The following is a 23,669-nucleotide window of genomic DNA, read 5'->3' on the forward strand; positions in this document are numbered from 1 at the left end:
CTCTTTACATAAAAATATTAGACTACTTAAACAAAACTTCAGAAAACTCCCAGTAATAGCTACATCGAACTAGAAAAGAATTAGGATTTAAGACACTGCCTCCATTACCCTTATGCAAACACTGGGCTAGAACATCACCTGCATTGCTGTAGAAATGTTTCTCTTTCATGCAACAGGTAAAACAAACACTAGGCTACACTGTCATCTGCTCTACATACACTTTTTGCCCCTTTTTTAAAAACTGTCAAATTAGGCTTTTAGGCATTTAACCAAAAAATTCAACTGTAAGGTAATACTTGAAAAATGTCTGTCCACATCTTAATATTGACTTAGCTAAAGAAATTTGTGCTTCCTTTTTATTTTAATATTCAGCCAACAGTCAAAACTAATCAAACCACACATTAACTTAACATGGGAATATAACTTGACTTTACCATTTAATTTTTTTTCAAATGACTGATACTTGATTACCCCCCCATACTTATATATATTTTGTAAAGAACAAACACCAACTATACCCATCACTAATACTCAAGATATCACTGAATATTTCTGAAAAAAACAAAATGAAGGCAGACTGCTGTGGGAAATGACTTTAACACGGCACCAGATTTTTTGCTGAACACCACACTTGCTTTTTGTGATTTATAAAGAGAAAATGAATAAGCACTGGCTATAAACTTAAGCACCGAAGTAGAGAAAGGTGGCTGACCAGTGGTCTGCTTTATGGCTGTATTTTTTTTTATAGCTTATGTGAAACTCTGCAAATTCACTAGTCTGCTCATTTGGAATAGTCAAATCAGTTTCATTTTAATAAGGTAACACCTTTTGCTTAATAATACAGATAATGGTCTCCTGCTACTATATAAATGCTAAGACATTTATAGAAAATAAATATTAAGGCAAAGCTGACATTTATTTTCAAAGAAGGGGATCATTATCCTGACAGGCATCTACATTCCATCAATTAATAAAAATAATTAAAACTTGGAGCAGCTGAGCAATTACTCAGCACCCAGCTTACGCAGATAGTAAGTGCAGTAGAGTGACAGTGGCTCACTATAGCATTATTGAAAAAGATGTGGCTCTGAAAATGGACTTCTGGTCTTCAGCCCATAAAAAAGGTGTTTTTAGTTAGACACTTGCCCTTTTATGAATCAGCTGGTTTATTACATGCTGAGATTGTATCAGTAAATAAACATGAGCTATGAGAAATCTGATGAGCTAGCCACAGTTTCATTTGGTATAGAACTGGGATAATTGTTTTATCACATCTCATAACTGTGCAATTATTTATGGCCATAAATCTCCTGCTACTTGCTGTTTTGGGTCACCCACTACAATTTTGTGGATGCGCTTTAGGCCACAAGAATAAATACCAAGAGTCTCAAAAGGATGACTGATTGGTCACTTGTTACAAAGTGTTGCCTTTTAAAATGGCTGGACCTGAAACCTCTTAAATCTGTACTAAAGAAAGGAAGGTTACCCACTGGAAGGTTTCCCTTTGAACATGTTCCAGGAGCTTGAATGTGAAGTTTTTACACTTCTGTATTAGATTGTTTGGTAGACATACATCTGTACTGCAGAGCAGCTGTTTGACGATTTGTCAGAACTACACAATTCTTCTGTTGAATTACTCTGGCAAACTTTTATGTGTAAGAATTGAGTTGCTCTTTTGACCGAGACTGGATATCTTGAAGCTCCTGCTCTTCTTTTGCTTTGATATCTTGGTAAGCTTGCATTTTGCTTGCATCCTTTAAGTAGGCCCAGTTAGAAGACAGTATCATGAGGAAGTGGATCTGGAAGAGAAGGGTGAGCATGATGGCTAGTGAGCATGTCAAGAGGCAAAGCGAGCTGCTAGTCAGATTAAGACGTTCATTAAACAAAAGTTATTCTACATTAATAAGCATTCTGCTATTAAACAGCACAGAGGCTCATTTCAATTGACTTCTAGAATTTTGCATGCTTAGCTTCTAGTTTGCTTATTAAAAACTAGCTAGAGTGTGTTAGTATGCAGAAGTAGTAAAAATGAGCTAAAGAGTTTTACTGATCTGTTAAAATGCAACACAGGAAAAAAGGAAGCAAAAATATAAGCAGCTTTTTTGCATTTGGCAAATATATACTCTGAAGCTTAGAGTTGATAACTGATGCTTAAGTTTGTGGTGTTTTTCTTTAAACACATGTAGTGCAAAGATTCTGGTGAGATTTCCCTCCCGTCCCATTCAACCCCCCCAAAGAAGCCTAAAATTGTAAACATTGTTTACTATGAATAATAAAAAGCTACATTTTAATGTGGGGAAATTAAATAAGGAAATGTGAGTCCGAAACTATAAGTAAAAACATGCAGGCTGAGTTAACAAATCTGAGTGGTGGGAGTTAAAAAAAAAAAAAAAAAAGTTATAAAAATGCCATTTTCTACTTTCAGGTAAAGTTTGAGCATATATAGAAATTGTTTCAGTTTGCACAGTAAAAATCTCTTGCCATCTTCTTTTCACCAAATTTCATGCAAGAAAAATCTACATCTGAAAACACCTTGATTCTTTTGTGCCCTTTCAACAGTGTTGGTCTATGCACAGTTTCACTTCCCATACAGTCAAACTTATATTTTGAGATCTGGCTACTGAGAAATCAGTTACTACTTCATAAACAGTACCAGCACAAAAGTTACCTAAATGCTGTTTCTTACAGTCAGTTTGGGGTCCAAAAAGGAAAGTGATTGTTTTACGCAGCGCTATAGAATGGTATTTTCTTTTTCCAGAGAAAGCATGATTTGGCAGTTACTTGAAAATTTAGTATTGAAGTTTCAATTCTTGTAGAGTTTCCTGAAGCCTCACTAATAGGCTGTACCTTGTGACTGTCATCCATACATTGGAAATACTGGCAAATGTATAGGGAGCCTTTTAAAAAAAAATACATTTGTAAACACATGGTAGTGTATGTCAGTCAAACAGCTATGTACTGGCACTATTCTAATCAACCTGGTCCCTTGTACACCATCTATAATGTATGCTTTATTCTTACTATTGAAACTAGTGCACAAGAGAGAGAAAAATAATAATCACTGCCATTTAAAAATTTGTTTGAGAGATAACTGTTAGGATGTCTTTCATTTAATAACTCCTGTCTTCAGAGAATGATTTGCAACAACTAAAGTAACTGAATCCTCTCAACGTTTAGAAAATAGCCAGATCTCATCCACATCAAAATTCATATACAATAAGTCATTTTATTAATCTGATATGCTAAACGATGCTTACTGAAGCTATTTACAAATTACTGTAACAAAATTGAAAAGCTAGACTCTTAGTCTAGAGTGTCAGTGGTATTTCAGGCTACACATGCAGCTCTTTACTGGGCTTATGCAATTTAGAATTTAGTGCAGCAATCTTCCCGACTCTTAAACTTCAAAACAGCATAGTTATATGTGGTAGCCATCATGTAGATCAGCTGGTGGAAAAGAACAAAATACAGGAGAGTAAGATACAATAAGCTGACGGCTCAAGCCCTCTTCAAGCAATTTTTCGATCAATTCTATGACAGACATAACTGTCTCAGATGATGATTCAAGACTTGTACTAAGCAAATATTTTGCTACTCAGTTTTAGATACATTCTACAGTCTGGCCTGGGGCAGCTACAGTGGAAGAATAGTGAATATCACCCCTGAATTTGGCTAATGCGATGTTAAAAGTTGATCGTTCCAATAGTCCCTTACTGTAAGAAAAAAAGTGAAACATGCCATCTTGTTAGTAGCTACGTTTCCACTTGCTGCCTAAGTAGCTTTTGTAGGCCCAGTACCAGTGACCTGACCCCAAGTGTCCTAGGTTCAGACAAGCAGAGTAACAGGTTTACATACTACCCTTCACTGCGAAACAAAAAAAAGGGAGAGAAATGGCTCAAGTTTAAGAATCCGAGAAGCAGGATATTTCAGAAGAAAAGAGGAGTCAAGAAGTTTGGTTATTTCTAAAGAATAAAAAACCTAACTTCTTATGGCCAGAATTTGGGATTTTTCTGGCTTGAAATTACCAGAGTTGGGCCTTGCCCCATCCGGAGTCAAACTGGAATTGCAAACTACAAACAGAGTAATTTATCAAATGCTATTAAAAGAGTTGCAATAAGCAAAGTTCTATTCAAAATATTATCCCCTCAAAGTTTGCTTGCCTTTATGATGGATGTTCTAATTTAAGAAAGCTACATTGTGGTGCAATGCACCTAAATAATGGTGACTATTCTACAAGCTTAAGTGCAACAGGTCACTCTGTTTTCTTTGAGGTATCTCTGTTTTCAAGGTGTTTAATATCTTATTAAAAGCTGAAAGGAGTGTGTTAAGTTTCATTAGAAATATGGAGGATGTTACCCACCAGGGCTATGACAGTGGCACCAGCTCCAGCACAGGCCACGATGAACAGGTGATAGGACATGTAGAACTAGAAAAGAAGAGATTAAAACAAATATTTTAATGATTAGAGGAAAATACAATTGAATCTGTTAGAGTTCTGCATTAAAATGGCAAACACGGCCAATTCTTAAAAAAAAAAAATTTTCTCTATTGCTCTATTTATATTACTGGTTATTTACAGAACAGGTAGCCCAGAAGACTTTTAAAAAAATTGGTTAGAGAACAGTTTTTTTTCTGGCTTTGGATGGCAGGAAGAAAGATGTTAACAATATTGATATTTGCCACTGTTGCATAGATGGTGGTTTTGGCATGTTAGTAGAGGCTTCTGAAAAACACATTTATCTTCCAATATGACTTTCTTTGGCTTCTGCAATAGCCCTGTAATTTGTTATTGTACCTCATTTGTGTTGCAGATGTTCTCTAAAATTGGACCACAAGCCCTGCCTGGTACAGCATTCCAAGGGATGATACCTGAAATGACAACGCCAGAGCAAAATGTACAGTTAGTTCTAAACAGCCAACGCATAACCTTCCATTCCTCTCAAATCTTATTCCTCCCCACCCACGTGCCAGTTGTGTTCCCTTATGATGCACCCACACATTGACCAGTACAGCTTTGAGTTGGCAGGAGAAACTACAAAGAAATCGCTCAGATTGTGCATTCTCCATACACCAAGACTAGCTGCTGCTTGCCAAATGTTCTCAGATGTAGGTTTCCCATATGGCAGCCAAATGGTGATTTTACTCACTGTTGGCCTATCATATGTGAGCACGCCCAACTCCCCCGATTACGAGGGGCAATTTGCCTCTCAAAAGGTACGTGGCACCTTTCAGAATTGGGCTCAATACTGAAGTCCTTACTAGGCCAAAACACCACTTGAGTAAGGTTTCATTATTTTGGTGTAGTTGGTGGTAGGGAAGTATTACAAAAACACAGTATTTCCTGTTTCATTTCCAATGGGTAGAAAACATTTTAGGTGAACCCTGGTACGTATAAATCCAATACTTGCAGACCCCTTTCACCCCCATAATGAACAAGATGCTCATTTACTGACCTTATTGGTTTTTAAAGTAAATGAGATCTGGAAGATTCTAAATGTTTAAACTTTTAGGCCCATAACAGATGTAAATCTTAAATACAGGTAAATATCTTTCATTTAAAATATACTGCAAGCATGTTTTTCAATTCATTTTGTAGGCCTGGCCGTGTTAGTTTTAATCTGCAGCTGATCACTTTAAAATATATTATTGTCTGTCTTCACAATACAATTTAAAGAAGAGTTTTCAACACTATTAAAGCCCTTCAAACTCTGCTGGTTGGAATTAGTGGTTGTGGCAAGGGCAGACTGTCTGAACATGAATTTATCTTAAATTCATGGTACAGCTGCAGAAAAAGCGTCACAGGATTTACTCCATAACCACTTCTAGTTCTGCTTTGCAATTCCAAAATACACAGCACCAAGCCAAGTAAATACTGTGGCGGGGTACTAATGATTCCTTAGTCAAAGACACATGTACTGAATGTGATTGTTCAATTCTGATGTGCATATTTGGATTCTTGCACATTTACACTGAATAAAATTTTATTCTGGATTTTTGACAAGTTGCATTTGGATGGAGTTGGTAAATGATGCATTTATCAACTAGATGAAGATTTTTTTTTTTTTTTACTCTGGGTTTTTGCAATTAGATGGAAATTGGAATTCAATTAAATGTACAAAAACAGCATTTGAAATATATTTTTTTACTAGTTAAATAAAATTAAACTGCTGGATACATACAATAAATAAGCTTAAAATGCTTTGCATTTAAAACTGAGTTATTAAATAAAGATCATTCATTTTAGTTATTGAATTAACAGAATGTTTCTGGTCACCATGGGCCAGACTGTCAAAGGTATTTAGGTGCTTAAAGATGCAGATAGGCACCTAACCTGCCACAGCACTTTTGAAAATCGCACGAGGCACCTCACTCTCATTGAAATAAATGAGTGAGGTACTTAAATTGCTTAGGGGCTCTTGAAAATCCCATGAGGCACCTACCTCCCATCATTTTCAATGAGAGTTAGGTGCCTAATGGAATTTTTGAAAGTGCCATAGCAGGTTAGGTGCCTATCTGCATCTTCAGGTGTCTTAAATACCTTTTGAAAATCTGGCTCCATGTCCTTCATGTTTTTAGAGTTAGTAGATCTCATCCTCTATCACCTTGTTTTTATTCATAGATTGGAAGAGGAAAACAAGTTGACCTGCTTTCAACTACCAGTGGGTTTGTCAAGTTTGAATGAACTAGTCCAAATGAAAAAAATATTCTCTCTGAACCTGCTAACTAAACTGAAATCAAAAAGAAATAAGACAAAAGCTTTTCTGCACAAACAACTGGACTTACAGTCACCCCACGGTAGAGGCTGAAAATAATACAGATGCTTACTTAATGTATTATTTTAATGTAACATTTACAAAGCTTGAGTTGACCTTGAAAGTTAAATATTTTTTGACTGATTCTGTATATAGTGAAAAAAGCAGCACCCTTCCAATAATTAATTAATTTGAGGATGGTTCATTGTTGCAGCATTTTATTACTTAAATTATTTTAATAGATTATTGTAAGTTTAGGCCTTAAAATAGGTTGTCATAATTTCAAATTTTAAAAATCTGTTTAAAAGAAAAAAATTAAATATAAATTCAGTTTTTTTATATTTAAAAAAAAATCAATTTGTATCCACTTTGTTCTGAAGCATTTTATTTTGAGATTGTTATATATTTAAACCTGATATAATAAATATGGGTAACAGCTACAAAATCAGTTGAGATACATGATTTGCCTGTTCAGTTAAACTGAATGCATCTGGAAGAAGGTTAGTATAAACTGCATGAATTGAAAAAGTAATGGCATTTTCAGAGATGCCATACTCTGCTTTTTGGTTCATCTGATAAGACAGACAAACCAACTGAAGATAGCACAAGGAAAGAGAATAAAGAATTTAATCAGGATTAAAATAAGTACCGTATTGCCTGACATCCACGCAGATCTGGTCCCCTGAAGCGGTCATATTTGTCTGGAGTGATTTGATGACTTCACAAGTTGACCATATGTTATAGAACATAAAGACAGGCACAGCAGAAAAGCCAAAGACCCCAAGCCAGGACACTCCAAGCACATATGTGAGGAAAACAAACTGGGCAGAGAAAACACATTTCAAGTTTAATTCTCTGAAGTGAACAGAATGAATATGCTCTCTCCGGGGGGAGGGGTATCTATATTTTAAATAAGCTCCTACAAGTCATTTTCAGGAAGTTAAATATTAAAAGCCAGTTGCCATACAATTTTTTCCTTGTAAATAGGATCTTTTGGGCAGTAGGAAAATGACCAGGCCAGCATTTCTCATTTCTTGCTTGCTGTTTTCTTTAAACAAATACTTGGCTCAAAGGCAGTAGTGAACATGTAAGACTCAAATGCTCCATTTTTAATCTGCTTGAGTAAACAGCTTGGTCTTCTGAAAGAGCAGTTTATTAATCACAGTTAGAAGAATTCTAAACTGAAACAGGAATTCTGATTTTAAGTTAAAACCAGTAAATGCCAACAAATCAAATATAACAGATTTTAAAAAATCAATTATATACCAGAAATACAAGAAATTCTCTAATTCTTGCCAGCTGTACACTATGCAGGGGGATCAAACCATGCACATCTCTCTGGAGATATGGTGGGGTCAATTCTGAACATAAATTTAAGGAAACCCATTTTTGTCTCCTGAAAAATTAATCTGGGTTCCTAAAATGAGACACCAGAAACCCTAGCAGGGGTATATCAACTAAGACAAGCTGTTTAAAAATGTTTTAAATTAACAAGACAAAAGATCATAGACATGAGATGAAACATCTAGAATCCCTCCTTTGGCAGGATTTAATATCGTTGCAGAGGATGTCTGAGATATTAAACAGATACTACACTAGATTTTGGCTTTGGAACGGCCCCTAATTTTATTTTATGTTCTGAATTGTTTGCTAGACTAAATTTTGCTTTAGAGAGCATGTAGAGAGCATCATTAGAGAGGTGTGGTTAACACACTGGTCTGGGCTTCTGGAGATCGGATTCAGTTCCATGCTCTACCGCAGACTTCCTGCGTAGGGTGACCAGACGTCCCGATACAATCGGGACCATCCAGATATTTAGGCGTTTCTCCCGCGTCCCGATCAATCTTCAGTCGGGACCCTGCACTCTGCCCCCCCCCCCCCCCCCCCCCCCCCCGCTCCCCCCGCCGCCCCCGCCTGTTCTCGGCTTTCCTCACACACACACACACACACACACACACACACACACACACCCCCGACTGCCCGCAGCACTGGGCCACAGTAGGGAATTGGGAGAGGGAGCTGTTTGTGTCGTTACAATTTAAGTGGTGAACACTGCAGGGCAGGAACTGGGTTTTGGGGGGGGGGGGGGGAAGAGGGGGTTGTTTTTTACTTTTGTGTATAGTTAGTGCCTAGCCCAGCGAAGCCCTGGTTCTGGTTGAGACCTCTGTTCACTACCCTGATACGTATAAATAATACATTTAGAAGGCACTAGTCCTGTATCTCTAGCTTAATTGAAACGTATGTACCAATTATATTGTAAAAGTTATATCTAGGTACTGAAAATACGTCCTCCTAGTTTGTATTAAGGTACAGAGGTGAAAAACTGGTTTTGCCAGACAAAGGGACGTATTTTCAGATTTCTCCCTAGATTCCTACGTAGATTAAGTATTGTAAAGCCAACGCAATGGAAACCCCTGTGAAAGTCAACAGGAAAAACAGGTCAAAGCGGGATGTGAAACAAACAGGAGCAAGGGAAGACACCTTAGAGCCAGCATCCCTGGAAAGAAACCACAGGGATCATCCTGTCTTCGGGGGAGAAAACAATGAGTTTGGGGAAATATAAGAAGCAAAAAGACATTTTGTCATCCTTCACTGAGGAAGCTAATAGGACCGCACTTTTTGCATTCATGAAAATTGGATCCTGGCCACGTGGGCTAGTGACAGTGAGAGGTTGCTTTATGTGAGAAACTGCTTTAGACAAGAATTTTAGCCTGTTACAGTTAAGTTTAGACTGTAAGATAGAACTTGTTCTCATTATCCTTGCTCACTATCTCTTAAATCTTAATCTTTGTAAATAAACATATTTGTATTTATAGTAAGTAGATTCTAGTGCTGGTTTGTTATAAAGGACCTGATCCTGAATTGTACCACTCAGTGTGTACACTGTCTCTTTGGGGACTGTTTGCCTGGTAATTACCATGAGTGGCTAGTGACGGGGCTGGATGCTGCAAGGAGGACTCGGGGTTTGGTGTGTACTTAGCACTAACCTGCACAGGGAGGGCAAGGTCTGCGGTGAGACCTGGAAGTAACTGCTTGGTGGACAGAAGCTGTTGGTTTCAGGGAGCTGAACCACAGTAGGCATAAAGAAGATTGCTTCACGCTAAGGGTATGTAGTTGCAAGGTATCTCAGGACCCCAGGGGAGCATCCCACATGGGCATTGTTTTGTACGTAAAATTACCTTTTTTCCCATTTTAGCATGTAGCCAAACTTTGCTTTGGCAGCAGTGACCATAAATAGATGCGAGACTGTGATGCCAGGCCAGACCTTTGTAAACCCAGCCTACCTCAACCTCAGCAGCCTTGGAGGAATTAAAGCTGTTACTGAAATGTAACTGCCTTGGCCTCTCCAGTTGTATTGGCCTCCTGTGCAGTTCAGCGTTTAACTTAGCAGAACTCAGCATCAGTGAAACTGGTTCCAGACTATCTACTATCACAGTCGTCCACTTTAGCAGTAGTATTTCAGTAGTGCCCCAGTCTTCCAGTTGGGACTTGGGACCAGTAGCGTTAGCCACTGTACAAACAGAATAGAAAGCCCATGGCCTGAAGAGCTTACAGTCTAGTGTGAGACAAGGCAATCAAGAGGGTGTGAGAAACAAATGGAGGGCCTTGGGAAGGAAGACAAAGCTAAGAGTGATGGTAACCTGTCGGTACACAGACCAGCTATGTGTACCACTCAATGCTTCCAAATCAAAAAGGAGGTTTTTTAAACTACAAAACATAAATAAACTAGCTATCAGAATCTCCATGGCCCTCTACTAGGCCATTGTCGGGGGCAGTTCTCCATGAGCATTACTGTAGAAATGGATCTGAAGGACAGGAGCATCTGAGTGGCTGCATGGGTTAGTTTAATGAGGAAAAGAGTGATCCAAAAGAAAGTTAAGAGGAAGGAGGGTTGGGGTTGAGGGGGAGTCACTGAGGGAGAAGAGTATTGCTCAGTCAAGCTGATGGGAGAGCTGAAAGACAGAGCAAATTTGTAGTGGAGAAAGTCCACATGGTCATGGGACTTTGTCCAGAGACACTAAGCAGCATGGGAGCAAGGCAAAGAGAGACTGGATAACCCAGGGTTGATTGGTGGGATGGATTTTGCAGTGGAACAAAAAGGCAGAGAAGCCGTGGGGGGGGAGGGGGGGGAGGGAAGGCAGGTGCTTGCAAAAGGCCTAAAGGTCATGGGTGTCTATTTCTATAGGACCAGACTCTTTATTCATACTAAACAGTACTTCACTCCAGAAGTATTCCCATTGACTTCAGTAAGGATATGATGGTGGGGGGGGGGGGGGGGGGGGGGGGAGGGAGGGGGGGCTGGCAGGTTGTGTGTGTTTTTTGTTGTTGTTGTTGTTGTTTTTTAAACACAACATGAATATTATGGAATCCTCGACTCCTATGATGGCCAGGAAAAATGCAGTCTTAATGATGATCTGATATGACTCCTCTTTATAGCACTGGCATCCAACAATCAATCATTCTGGAAGCTTGGAAATCTAACATATCTGCTAGAACTGAATCAGCAGCATGGGAAGAGGGAGCTGGCTGCACTGGCAACAATTACATACAAATTATAATTGCCTAGATCTGTAATGTTACACAGACATTTCCCTTTTTATGTTCAATTAGTAACATCATTTTAATTGTTAATGTATCTTCTTAGAACTCTTATTACTACTTGTCACTTCTAAATTCCCACATTTTATGATGGTTCAATTAGCATATTTGTTGCAATTTCTACCTCTGCTACTACAGTAAAAGAGTGGTCAGATTTTTCAAAGTCAGGAAAAACTACATTTTTGCGCCTCATTTGAACATGCATTTATCACAGTTGCATGCAACATAGGTATATGCATAAGGAGATGAATAGTCACTTATGTGATTGCAGTTAACTAACATGCACAGGTAATTATGCACTCAAAGTGAGATGTGCAAATGTATAGGCATTTTTGCATTCCTGACCTTTGGAAAATAAAGCCTTAGATATAATTCAGTTGTCATCTTGTTAATGTCACACTTGCCAGAAAATAAAATGCTTCTAAAATTAAAAATGACCTAACTGACTTAATTTAATATTAGCTTTTTGAAAAAAGTGTATTAAATAACGCAGTTGAAAAATTACTCTTTGTTCAATACAAACATGCTATTCCCTTTGTATGCAATCTTGAGTCAGTTGCTTTCTCTCTATGCCTTGGTTTCTCATCTGTAAAAATGGGACAGTAATACTTGTCTAGCTTTCAGGGGTTTTGTGAAGCTTGATTCATTGATATTTGAAGGACTTTGTGGCTCTCAGGTGGAATGCACTATACAAATTTAAAGTTTTACTATTTTTTAAAATAATCCTGCATAAACTCTACTCTCGAAGAGTTTTGTAGTACTACTCTAAGAGTCTCTAATGCCATAGTTCCCAAACTTCTTCTGTTGTGCTCCTCCTTACCTGTAATGGAACCTGTCCAGGCCTGCCCTCATGTGGAGCACCACCCCACCCCACCCCACTCTGCTCTCAGCCCGAGCTGCGATTGGAAGCCGAAGCTGCAGGTGGGGCTGAAGGCAGAGTGAGGCGGGGTGGCGCTCCCTTCCCTCCCCACATGAGGGAAGGCCTGGGCCCCCCTGCATCCACCCGAATGTTCCTCCATGCCCCCACTAGGGAGGCACGCCCCAGACTGGGTACTACTGCTCTAATGCCAACTCCAAGCATCACAACTGTTTAAGGCCCAAATGTACTTAGCACCTGGGTTGAGCATTACAAAATTTACAATCTACAACCATGAAGCTGAGTTTAGAACATGTAAGTACCTAAATAACTCATTCTGCAAAGTTTGGATCCAGCTGAGCTTCCCCAAAGTGCAAAGACAAGATGGGTCTCAGTGCACAATTCTGAATACCTCTCTCTTTGTGGTGTTGTGGAAAAATTTTTCCTCCACAGTGGGTATGAAAAGTTTAACTGGGCAAAAACATTGTGGTGAAACAGCATAAGAGTCAAACTAAGCCAGATCAAAGATCTTCGCTAATGTGAAGAAAATATTAAAAGGCAGCTACTATTCTTCCTTTGGGTAGCTGGGTGACCGCTGCAGTACTGTACTCACCATTCCACTGATGCATCGGCCACAGGCTGTTGTTTTGAACTCACCATGCAGTTCCTTCACAGCACTTGTTGTATAAAAACCTTCCGCCAAAAGGATTATTCCATATAAGAAAAAAAATGATGCAATGCCATAGATTACATACTGCATTAGCTGTATGCTAAAATGGAAGAGGAAATAAAAGTTAGTCAGACTTGGAGTCATGTTAAAACAAAGCAGTCTTACCTGATTGTATTAAGGATGAGCAAATTCATACTGCCAAATATCTATTCAAATATTGTGGATCTGTTTAAAGAAGAGGGTCAGGGGCGTGTGTCCCAGCCTTATGATGCTCATTTTACAGATGTGGAAACTGATGTGCACCAGAGGGACAATGGTCTAGGGCCTGCCTGGGAGTCAAGAGATCTGGGTTTTAATCTTGCTTCTTACACTGACTGGCTGTATGAATTTAGGATAGTCATGGATCTTTGAGTGTCAGTTCCATGCCTGCAAAATGGAGATATTTCTGTACTTCATAAGGTGTTGTGACCCTTAACTTAATGTTTGCGCTATGGTACATATGTAGGAGCAAAATGCTTGAAGTGGCAAAGGCTGGAAGAGAATCTGGATATTCTAGCCACCTAGCTCTGTGCTCACTCCTAAGGGCCATGTTGCCTGTAAGGAGACAGCATCAACAGCTGCAAAATTCACACCCCTCTTACACCACCTACCCAAATTCATCTACATACATATTTTACAGTGCATGAAAATGATGTGATATTTTCCTGAGAATATGCGAATGAGCATCACAGTCAATTTTAACAAATTCTTCAGTGCAGGAGTGAATCCATAATTTCATAGCAAAGGTACAAGAATATCAAGTATGGTTAAAAATATAAGCCAGGAGTGCTAACCTACTAAAAAATATCTGCAGGTACTTTTAAACCCCTCCAACTAGATTTGTCTATTTCCATTAACACTTGGTATTTCTCGTTAGGTTCCACACAGCCTGTGTCCATAGGAATTCAAGTACCAATTGCTCGTTTCCCTGAAACAGTGCCACTGTAACCATGGTTGCTGATAGATAGTTGGTCACAACAGCTCTCTCCCATGTGTTGCTATCAAGAGTTCTTGCAAAGCTTGCTCCCTGTCGGTTGGATTTCCTCTTCAGTTAAACAAATGAACCCTGTTACTTTGCACATTAGACTTTGTTACACTCACTCAGTTGCTGAAGCTCAGCTGGTGATGCTACATGTCGTCGCCATACATGCTATGGTTCTGCTGCCTTTGTAGAGCCCTGCAAATCCATGGATATCCACGGATCATTTCTGTGAAGTGTGGCTCAGATGCAGATACAAATTTTGTATCCATGCGGGGCTCTATACATGTGTATAGCATGCATAATATACTAGCACCTTGTCAACGGGTTTTTAGATACTATTAGATAAGCTCTTGACCTAGGGTAAATTGTCACCAGACAATCAAGGGCCAGGTGAACAAGATTGGAGGAGAAAAGCTTTATTTCTCGATAAATGGGATCCAGCAGTAGCTCATAAAATGAAGTACAGGGAGAGCTGTCAAGAAGAGGGGAAGATGACAGGGAAATTCTGAGAGTCCATGTGCCTTAAAGTAAAAAATGACCAGGGGAGCATACCAGGATCCTACCCAACACACCTCTTAATCCCCCGACACCAATGGCCTCGTGCTGGGGGCTAGAAGAAATGGCTTGGCAGAAGAGGGCAGCTAAGCATAGTTACAAGGGCTCTACCTGCCTACTTCCAACAGCTGAGCATGCAGGGCTCCCATCCCTTGCTAGGCCAGGAAACACAGGACGTGATCCCACTGCTAGTAGGATTCTCCAGCCTCAGATCAAAGCTCTTGGGCACTCTGTGCACAGTAATGCACTTCCCTCCTCACAACCTGCTCTTGTCCTATTATTGATCATGGGTCTGGGGGCATTGCTCATGTAGTTGAAATTCTACAGGGCTCAGTCCTGCACTGTGCCTCTGACTAGTGTAGCTCTGTAGCATGTGCAGAATGAAGGAGAGTGCAGCAAGGGTGTCCCATCACAGCTGGCTGACTCACTTCACAGGAGTGAGTGTCACTCTTGTTTGCATATAGTTTGCCTTCCCCATAATCAGTTACTAGCGATGATGCACGTAGCTCTGCACCAGTGATGATTTGGTTTCCTACAGTCTGCTCCTCTACATTTTTAGGGCCCTCCCACCAGCTGGAAACAGCTGACATTTTGTATTTGATTCAGATCCAGCTGTTACAGAGGAGACAAACTGTGTTCCCGTTAGGACTTTACACCTGTTCTTCCTGTTTTGTCTAGCATAAGAAGTCATTCAGGCTGAAACTATATGCTGAATCTCCGTGCATGGAAGTGATAACACTAGACACTTTGTGCGGTGTATATATTATTTAGAGAAAAGAGCCTAAGCCTCAGAGTTTGGATCCATCTCTAATCTCAGTTGTGTTTTGCATGATGGGGTGTTTTGCTGGAATTCTTTCATGAAGTAATGGAAGAGGGGCATACTTACACTTCACTCAGCAAAGCATGGTCACTGGAGTTTGTGGAAAAGTGTTGTTCAAGGATAGATACGGTTCCAGTGAGAGCCACATGACCACAGCCACAAAACAATGCTACCCCAGAAAAGCAGAGAATGGTTGCCACCAGTGAAGCATATGGAACTCCTCCCAGGCACTTAATGCAACATTCAAAGCAACCTAAGCAGAAAAGATGAAACAAAGGAAACATTATTAAGCACAACAGCAAATTATGAGAAGAACATTCACTTTTCATTTAGTACAACCGGTGGGGGCTGGCTCTAAATTAAAAAAAAATAATTTGGCAAAGTGATATGTGGAAAGCTAACAGATGAGCAGGAATTGTCGTCTTCTTGCATCTAGAGCAATGACCTTCAGCTTTGTCTGTGTGAACTCAAAACACACAAGTGAAAATGGGTTGAATTCTCGTATCTTTGCAAGATCAAGAAGAGGTCATTGGCTCATCAACTGAAAAACAAAAATCCATTTGGCTAAGTGAGTCCCTCTGATCTGACTGCTCTCATATAATACACTGCGTTTAAAAACTATTTGTAATAACAATATGAAGTGTCAGTTGCTTAATGAGCATGGCAGTAGTGTAAGTCAAGGAAGCAAAAGCATTTGGGAAAGATAAAATGTATTTTATACTTCTACTGAATGAAGGAGTTATATACTCCAGGGTCTTCAAAATCTGGCTGCTGCACACTTGGTCTAAGGACTGTATTTTTATGAAAAGTTAATATATGTCCTGAAAACAAAATTATATAAAACTATTTTATAAACTAGTTTAGCTACATAAAAGCTAATGGGGCTGAGAAGTGGCAAAAAGGAGACTATTTGGAATAAGAGAATCAGTTTTAAAAGGATAAAATTGATAGTTAAATAGAAAGAGGAAAAGTTCAAGTGAATGTTTGGCAAATAAATTGAGACTGAAGTTACCTTTTCAAAAGGAATAGTGAGCTCTAAACTGTACTATTCAGAAAGCATAGTGCATAGTTTTGTCTCCAATTTAATAGAAAAATACTGGATGTACTGTGTCATCTGGATGAAGGCCACAGTTATACCACCACAGAATCAGAGACATTGTGATAAGGTAAATTCAGTTGCAACTATCGGATTCCTCCTGATGGCACTGCTTGAAAATCCATTTGCTTGCAGGACTGAGTAATGTGAATTGGAAACAAACAGAGCTGTAAGTGTGTTATAATGGTAATGGCAATCTATATCAATTCATTGCTTCAGGGTGATAGCAATACACTGGCTAAGCATTCATCATTAGTGTATGTGGCATACAATTGTGCAAAGTATAAACCATTAGGATACTGCTCAATGGAACCACCAGTGTTGAATGTAACAGAAACAGCCTGTTTCTTCCAATATATGGTACAAAATGAATCATTAACCATTTAAAATTTATGGAGACAATTGGGTGGTGCATACATCATAACTCCTGTCTCAAACGCCAAGAAAAGATGAGCAGATCTAGGCCTACTAAAGGAAGCAGGATTTTTTCTAACATCCTGATCTTCCAAGTAATGAATGAGTTTTGCAACAGGCTCGTCCAGGGGGCATTAGGAAGTAATGTGCGTACAACAACAGAAAACCCTCTCACCATTTTATCAATGTAAAACTCTTTGTTTTAACGATCTCTTACCAAATGCCCCTGTCAGGCTTAAACAGCTATTGCTACTTAGATGTCTTATGAAATGCCACTTCAGTAAATGCAGACAAGATTTAATTATATGGAAGCCAGCTGGGGAAGCTTTTACAGTCAAGTCCACAGCTGGAATCCATTCAGCAAGGAACTCTCTTCGTGCCTTGAATGCCACAAAATGAATACAGACAGCTTGACGTACTGCTCAGCCTGATGGGGTGGCGGGAAGGAAAGGAAGCATAAAGAAAGCTCAGTGGGAAGAAATAGAATAACCATAGTACATATCATCATCGAGGTCCGAAGCTAAAGCAAACTTCAGAATGACAGATCTTGCAGGGCGATCACCGGTGATATGGCAAATTTGCAAATCAAGTTTAGAAGGAACAATATAATCACAAGTCCTTTCCATTGTTCAAACAGGATTCGTGGATGTTTAACTGGTCGGAGAACCCAGGCACTGCAGCTCCTCATTTTATCATTCTGGCTCTGCATTAGTCTGATTTCTCCTCTTAACCTGTTGCTATTATAACATCATCTTTCATGCTGGACGGTAGGATGTCTGGCCTCCTTCAGAGTCAACATCAAAGCTGCTCTGTGGGTCAAAAGGCAAATAGTGCTGAAGAATAACTTGGCAGAACCCTTAAATCCACATAGACCCATGGCTAAAGGTTACTCACAAATCTAGGTCATTCCAGTAGAACTGGGCACTCCATGCTGTGCAGCCTAGTTTGCCATGCATTAATAAATACACCGGACTTGGGGGGCGATCTCTTTTGATCGCACATTCAGGCAGATCACACCATTTCATCAACAGCCCCTTGTATTCAAACTGCCAGCACTGGATGCCCCAAAGCTTTCAAATTCTTGTCTAGAGTAGACAACAGTGTTTATGGCTCAGGCCTCCTACAGCACTCTACTCCACAAGAGAAAAGGCAGCACCGTCCTTCTGGTGGCCTTCACTGTGTCATGGGCAGATCACTGCCAAGATCCCACTTGATCAAGTCCATAAAGCTACTGTGCTGTTTCGAGCCAGACATTAAACAAAACAGAGCCCCAGCAACCACCAACCCTTTACCTCTAGGCCAGCTGGATAACTGGGATACATCCTCTCTGTGGTCCTTGGGCAAACATACACCCCCAGCCCTAGCTTTCAACAAAACAAGGAAATACTGTCAATGGCGTATTTCCATGCTAGACATGGCAGCGTGTACGCCTGTACACGTGTTCAGTCAACAACTTTTATGATGGAGTTTATACACAGCTGTTCCTATCAAAGGGTATCAGCTTTGCAGAATATACACCACCTGTTTGAGGCGTTAGACTGCCAGACCCCCCAAAATCCTTATTTTAATATGACCCAGTTAAAGAATGTTTGCAGCGTTGCCGTAACACAGAAAAAATGTACTTTTTGGAGACCCTACATTCACATCAATGAAACCTGTTAGTATGAGGTTTTTTCCTATTTTATTTTATTTTTTACACCCACGATTACCAAAATACAACCAGGAGAAGTTTTTCAAAACCAGATACAGTAAGAGCTATGTTATCCGTCACTTTATCAGCCAGAAAGCTCTATTAACTGGCATTTCCGATATCTCCCAATACAAATCTTCAGTCTAGTAACTGGGACTAGTATACTGCCCAGGAGGTTATGCAATTGCACATTCTGCACTCTGTTTTTATGCAAAAGAGGCAGAAGACAAGTAAGCAAGCTGATATCAGGGATTTATTCAGAAAAGCAGCTTCCAGGGTGTGTCATAGGGTCATTACAGATTCAGCCCAATCTCCTACACCTTCTACATCTACAATGATAATTGATATTGATAATGATGACCCTAAGGCACTGCAAGATCCTGAAGTGCCTTCTGAATCATCAAAGATTAAATTATGTTCAGTATCTTTTTAGTATCAGAGGGGTAGCCGTGTTAGTGTGGATCTGTAAAAAGCGACAAAGTCCTGTGGCACCTTATAGACTAACAGAAGTATTGGAACATAAGCTTTCGTGGGTGAATACCCACTTCGTCAGATGCATGTCATCTGACGAAGTGGGTATTCACCCACGAAAGCTTATGCTCCAATACTTCTGTTAGTCTATAAGGTGCCACAGGACTCTTTGTCGCTTTTTCTTATCTTTTTAATGTTAAGTGTAAGGGTTAAGGGTGAACGCCATGCACTGCCCATAGTGATATGTAGTGTCATAAGATAACCCTACTGTATAGAAAACGTTACCTGTATACACCTAAGTGCTTCAAGAAACCAACTATTCTGCAGTGCAGTACTGCTGCTGGATTGGTGAGTACCTGTATACTATTTTATACTTGATTCATTTTATTGTATTCTAATTCTTTGAAAATTGGTATTCCATTGGTAAGTATAACTTAGTTAACTGGAATTTTTGACTAACCGGCACCCCCCATTCACCCAACATGCCGGATAACAAAGCTTTTACTGTACTACTATTAGTTCAGACAAAATTAAGGATTTTTTCTTACCAAACTTTCTAGGCTAGTATTGGAGTATTTCCATTAAACATGGAGGTCCAGAACTTCAGCTGGTCTACTGAGCTATGTCAGGTTACGGCAGCTGAGAATCTGGCCTGGAGAATTTGATCTTTCTAGATGCAGTTTGCCTTGTACTCTGCTATATTTCTGAATCAGTAGGCAGTGAGTTACCATACAACTGAAAAGCAGTGGCAAATTTGTAAATCAATATGAAATAAGCAGACTAAGTTGATAACACATTCTGCTGCTGAAGCTGGGTATCCTGTAAACAACGTTGTAGTATTTAGTATGATTTGGGAAGTTTATTAAAAACATGTTAATAAAAAATCTGTTTGGCACAAATTCTGCTCTGTCTTTACTTTGCACACAGATAATACCATGCAATTTTTAGCACTCTATACACCCTAGCACATCAGCAGTGTAAAACAGTTTAAATATAAACCGGGCATTACAAATACACATCAATGCATCTGGCTTTCAATGGCCATTTTGTCTAACACATCACTAGAATCTTTTGTGCTGCTCAGCAGAATAAAAACATTTTTTGTCCTCAGGCTTGTGAGCAGAAGTTGCCATGGAGGCAGGTTAATAACAGCCCAGTGATTTGCCCAGAGCTGCTTGTGATCCTGGCTACAGATTTAACACACTCTCAGAAGGAGGCCAGCTAAAACAAGGACTGAGATTATTCTCTAGGGAATGAATGCTATTAAACACACACATACAACTCACCCTGAATATTTCTTACTAAGGGAAAAAAATAGAGGAGAAAGAACAGGAACTAACTATTCTCTTGTAGTCTCTTGGAAACTATCAGTCATAGGAAACTGGTAAAGGATCAACCTATACATAAAAAGTCAGCGATGATACTGGTTGTTCATATAATTCTTCTTTGAGCTGCGATGAGCAATATACCCATAAATAGCTAGGAGAGGAGACTATATACAGACCACTGAATATGTGCAGGACTTTAGTCACACAATTCCCATTAATGCCATTGGCAGTTCTGTGGCCAAATCTCTTTCAGCACTGTGAAGGTGTACCCGATTTAAATCCAGAAAAGCAAGGAAATGCAGAATTAATGGGGAGGGACTTTCAGACAGCAATTCTCAGACTGTAACACACCCTGCTGAGGTAAAGTTGGGGCAAGATTACAACTTCTCTAATAGGGACAATACGGCCTGCCGTATAGTGGACACAAAGGGGTGAGTTTACGACACACAGCGCTTACCCTTGTCCTTAGGATCTTGAGCTCTCAAATTTCAGGGGTTTGATGAGTAAGACAGACATTGACTACTCAGAGTCATCAGAGTCATAGACAAAATGAAATTTACTTGACTCCTCTCTCAGCCATAAACATCAGGTGACCATCTGCATTTGATGTGATATCAGCAAAACATATGTTGGAACATCACCCAAAGCAGGAATCAATGAACTGTGGCAACAAGGGGGATTGCGAGGGGAAATCTTTACCACCACAACGATACATCAAAAAAGTGTGTGTTAAATGTTTCTCCTCTGACCCTTTCTATTTGGCACAATCAGCGCTTGGCCCTAGAATTGTAATTTTTAAAAATTATTTGCAAGCCTCTGTTAAGGCCTATGCTCCGTTCTTATCTTGTCCCGCTCAATTTCAATTTTGCAAACAAATTATAAAAAACGTAACTCGATACACTAAGCCAAAATCCTTGCTTAGGTACTAGAGCAAGGAGTGCGACTGAACCGCAGAAAAATAGGCTGAGCTAAGGGTGAACTCAAATATTGCTATTCATATGATTAATACTTAGCATGTGCATAAATCTTTGCAGGACTTGGACCTATAATACTGCATGTTATAATAAGAGGAGCTTAGGCCCCTTTGTATTTTGAAAGAGCACTGCCTGTGCATACCATTATAAACTATCTAAGGGTCCTGGTGCACTAAGGATTAAGCTTCTGCTGCAGGTACTATGTATTTCATATCAATATTTTCCTTTACACATATGCTTATAAAAAGCTGCTATTGCAGCCTTTCTAACTGCTACTTTTCAAGCTTAAAAAGAACCAACTCACAATAAGGACTAACTACTTTGGAGAACCAACATGGTTTAGTTCAATGGTGTCCAACCTTCTCAGCCAGAGTGTCAGACATATTATTTCAAGAAGGTCAAGGAGTCACAACAATACTTTGGGGAAGATTCTGCCCTGGCAGAGGTGGTGTGTGAAAACCTATGAATCTATAGTGAAGACAGAAATGCACATTCTTCCAAATTAAATCAGTTTGATGCAGTTCCAGTTCTGTGAAATGGTCCTTCAGTTTATAAGTGTTCAGAAGATGGCCTCTTTTAAGGCAATATGATCTATAAAATATGAAACATTGATTCCATGTTTGTTACATGCATCAATTCTAGGCTGCTAATGATACATAATATCAAGCATTCAACTATTGGTTTCAGAGTAGCAGCCATGTTAGTCTGTATCCACAAAAAGAACAGGAGTACTTGTGAACTACTGTGACACATGAGACAATAGGCCAAGAGCAGTTCTCTTGTTCCAGTTTGGTCAGCCTGAGATGAAAGTCCAACAACTTCATTTCTTGTCAACAGAAGAGACAGGAACTCTTTCCAGCCCATGAGACAATGCACTTCAAAGCAAGGCACTTCTGCACCACCTCTGAAGAGAAGAAAGTTGGTCAACTTGTGCTTTAAGAGAGGATTTGCTTTGAACAGTCTTAACTGGGTCCATAATGGTGGATATTTTCCCACTCATTTCTCTCACTATCAGTTATTTCTGAAAAATACAACCTCCTATTAATCTTTGCATCACTACAGTATTTTAAAAGAACTTCCTTGATAAAAGTAGTCTGAGCTCTGTTGATATAACTTTGGCAGTAATTCCTCCTGCAGATTTGTTCCAGTACTTTGCAGCACACATTTTTTCCAAGGACTCTTGTATGTGGAGGTGTTAATCTATATGCAGAATTCATTAATTTGAAATCACTCCATTGGCAAAAGTTATCAGTCTCAGTCCAACTCCACACGAGGCCGCACATGAACAGCATACACAAAACACAGGATTTGCAATCAGTCTGCCATTTCATATTTTTTATTAAAACAGTCCCTCTTTCTATTCTCTCCTCTCACCCTGATCTCCGCCCACCTCGTCATGCACACTAGTCATCTCCCAGTTTTAGAACATGCTGGCTTGGCTGACTTATCTAGACAACTCTGAGCCAAAAGGTGTAAAAAATTAGACACCAGACCAGACTTACAAAGGTATTTAGGCATCTAAAGAGGTAGACAGAAGCCCAGTGGGATTTACAAACGTGATCATGTGAGCTAGCACCTACCTCCCATTGACTGCTTAGGGGCCTTTGTAAACCTCACCCTGCATGAACTAGAGTTTCCTGGGTTTTCTTGTGAAAAAAAAGAGAACAACTATTTTTAACAATGTTTGTGTTTTAATCAAAGATTAGTTTCTTACCTGTAAAATTTGAGTTTTGAATCTTAGATCCCCCAGTCTGGAAGTGGTAACTTACCTCACAATGCATCAATGCCAGCAGTATCCAATAGCAGAATAAGACTTATCACACTGGATCTCAACCACAGCTACCAACTGCTTCTCCAGTTGACACTTCCTTAGCTACAAGGAAGTAAACAAAAACAATCTCTCCCCCCAGTAAGACTCCTACTTAAATATAAATTAAAAAAAAAGGGAGGGGGGAGAGATTTTCAGACCAGTGGATCTGAGATTCAGAAGCCAAATTCAGCCTTTCGGTACCAATCTGGAACTAAGGGGTCTTTAGAGAAATAGCTTACCTAAATACAGAATAAGAGGAAAATGAACCACCACTATAAAGACCTTTGGCCCATCGTAGCACCAACCAAGGTGAAGGTGTGTGCCTAGGTAGATGCTTTGCAAATTTCCCCCTGCTCACTAGACAGCCTGCATCCTTATGGAATGATCTTAAATCTTGATGGAAGGGTGCACCTTCTCGTGCCTTTATGCCTATCTAAAGTAGGCCCCAAAAAACCTAAAATTTTTAGGAAGAAATCTAGGAAAAGAAAAACCATAAAACAAACAAAAAACCAATTCATCTGGAAGAATTTCCACAAGAATGTTCATCTTAAAACAAGGGTGCCAATCTTTAAACAAAGAATTTTAAAGAAAGACGGACAATAAAGTAGCATTT

At 39.5% G+C, this 23,669-nt stretch overlaps 1 protein-coding gene across 5 annotated transcripts in view; it reads right to left on the reverse strand.

The window, feature by feature from the left end:
- Window positions 1–1,411: 1,411 nt before the first annotated feature.
- LOC113406232 (neuronal membrane glycoprotein M6-b) overlaps window positions 1,412–23,669 on the reverse strand; it is a 132,285-nt gene continuing 110,027 nt past the window's right edge. For 3 of the 5 annotated variants that reach the window (XM_026649680.2, XM_026649665.2, XM_026649676.2), the window contains 6 exons: window positions 15,340–15,526; window positions 12,821–12,977; window positions 7,402–7,573; window positions 4,796–4,869; window positions 4,361–4,426; window positions 1,412–1,799 (listed from right to left, as the gene is read on the reverse strand). In XM_026649680.2, the coding sequence (XP_026505465.1) occupies window positions 1,650–1,799; window positions 4,361–4,426; window positions 4,796–4,869; window positions 7,402–7,573; window positions 12,821–12,977; window positions 15,340–15,526 (806 nt within the window). In that variant the 3' untranslated portion in view covers window positions 1,412–1,649. Of the gene's footprint in view, window positions 1,800–2,939; window positions 3,448–4,360; window positions 4,427–4,795; window positions 4,870–7,401; window positions 7,574–12,820; window positions 12,978–15,339; window positions 15,527–23,669 lie in introns of those variants that run through there. The other 2 variants (XM_026649673.1, XM_026649683.1) reach the window with 1 other exon arrangement.

This window comes from Terrapene carolina, unplaced genomic scaffold (genome assembly GCF_002925995.2).
Source record: "Terrapene carolina triunguis isolate 2854851 unplaced genomic scaffold, T_m_triunguis-2.0 Scaffold23, whole genome shotgun sequence".
Taxonomy (NCBI): Eukaryota; Metazoa; Chordata; order Testudines; family Emydidae; genus Terrapene; species Terrapene triunguis.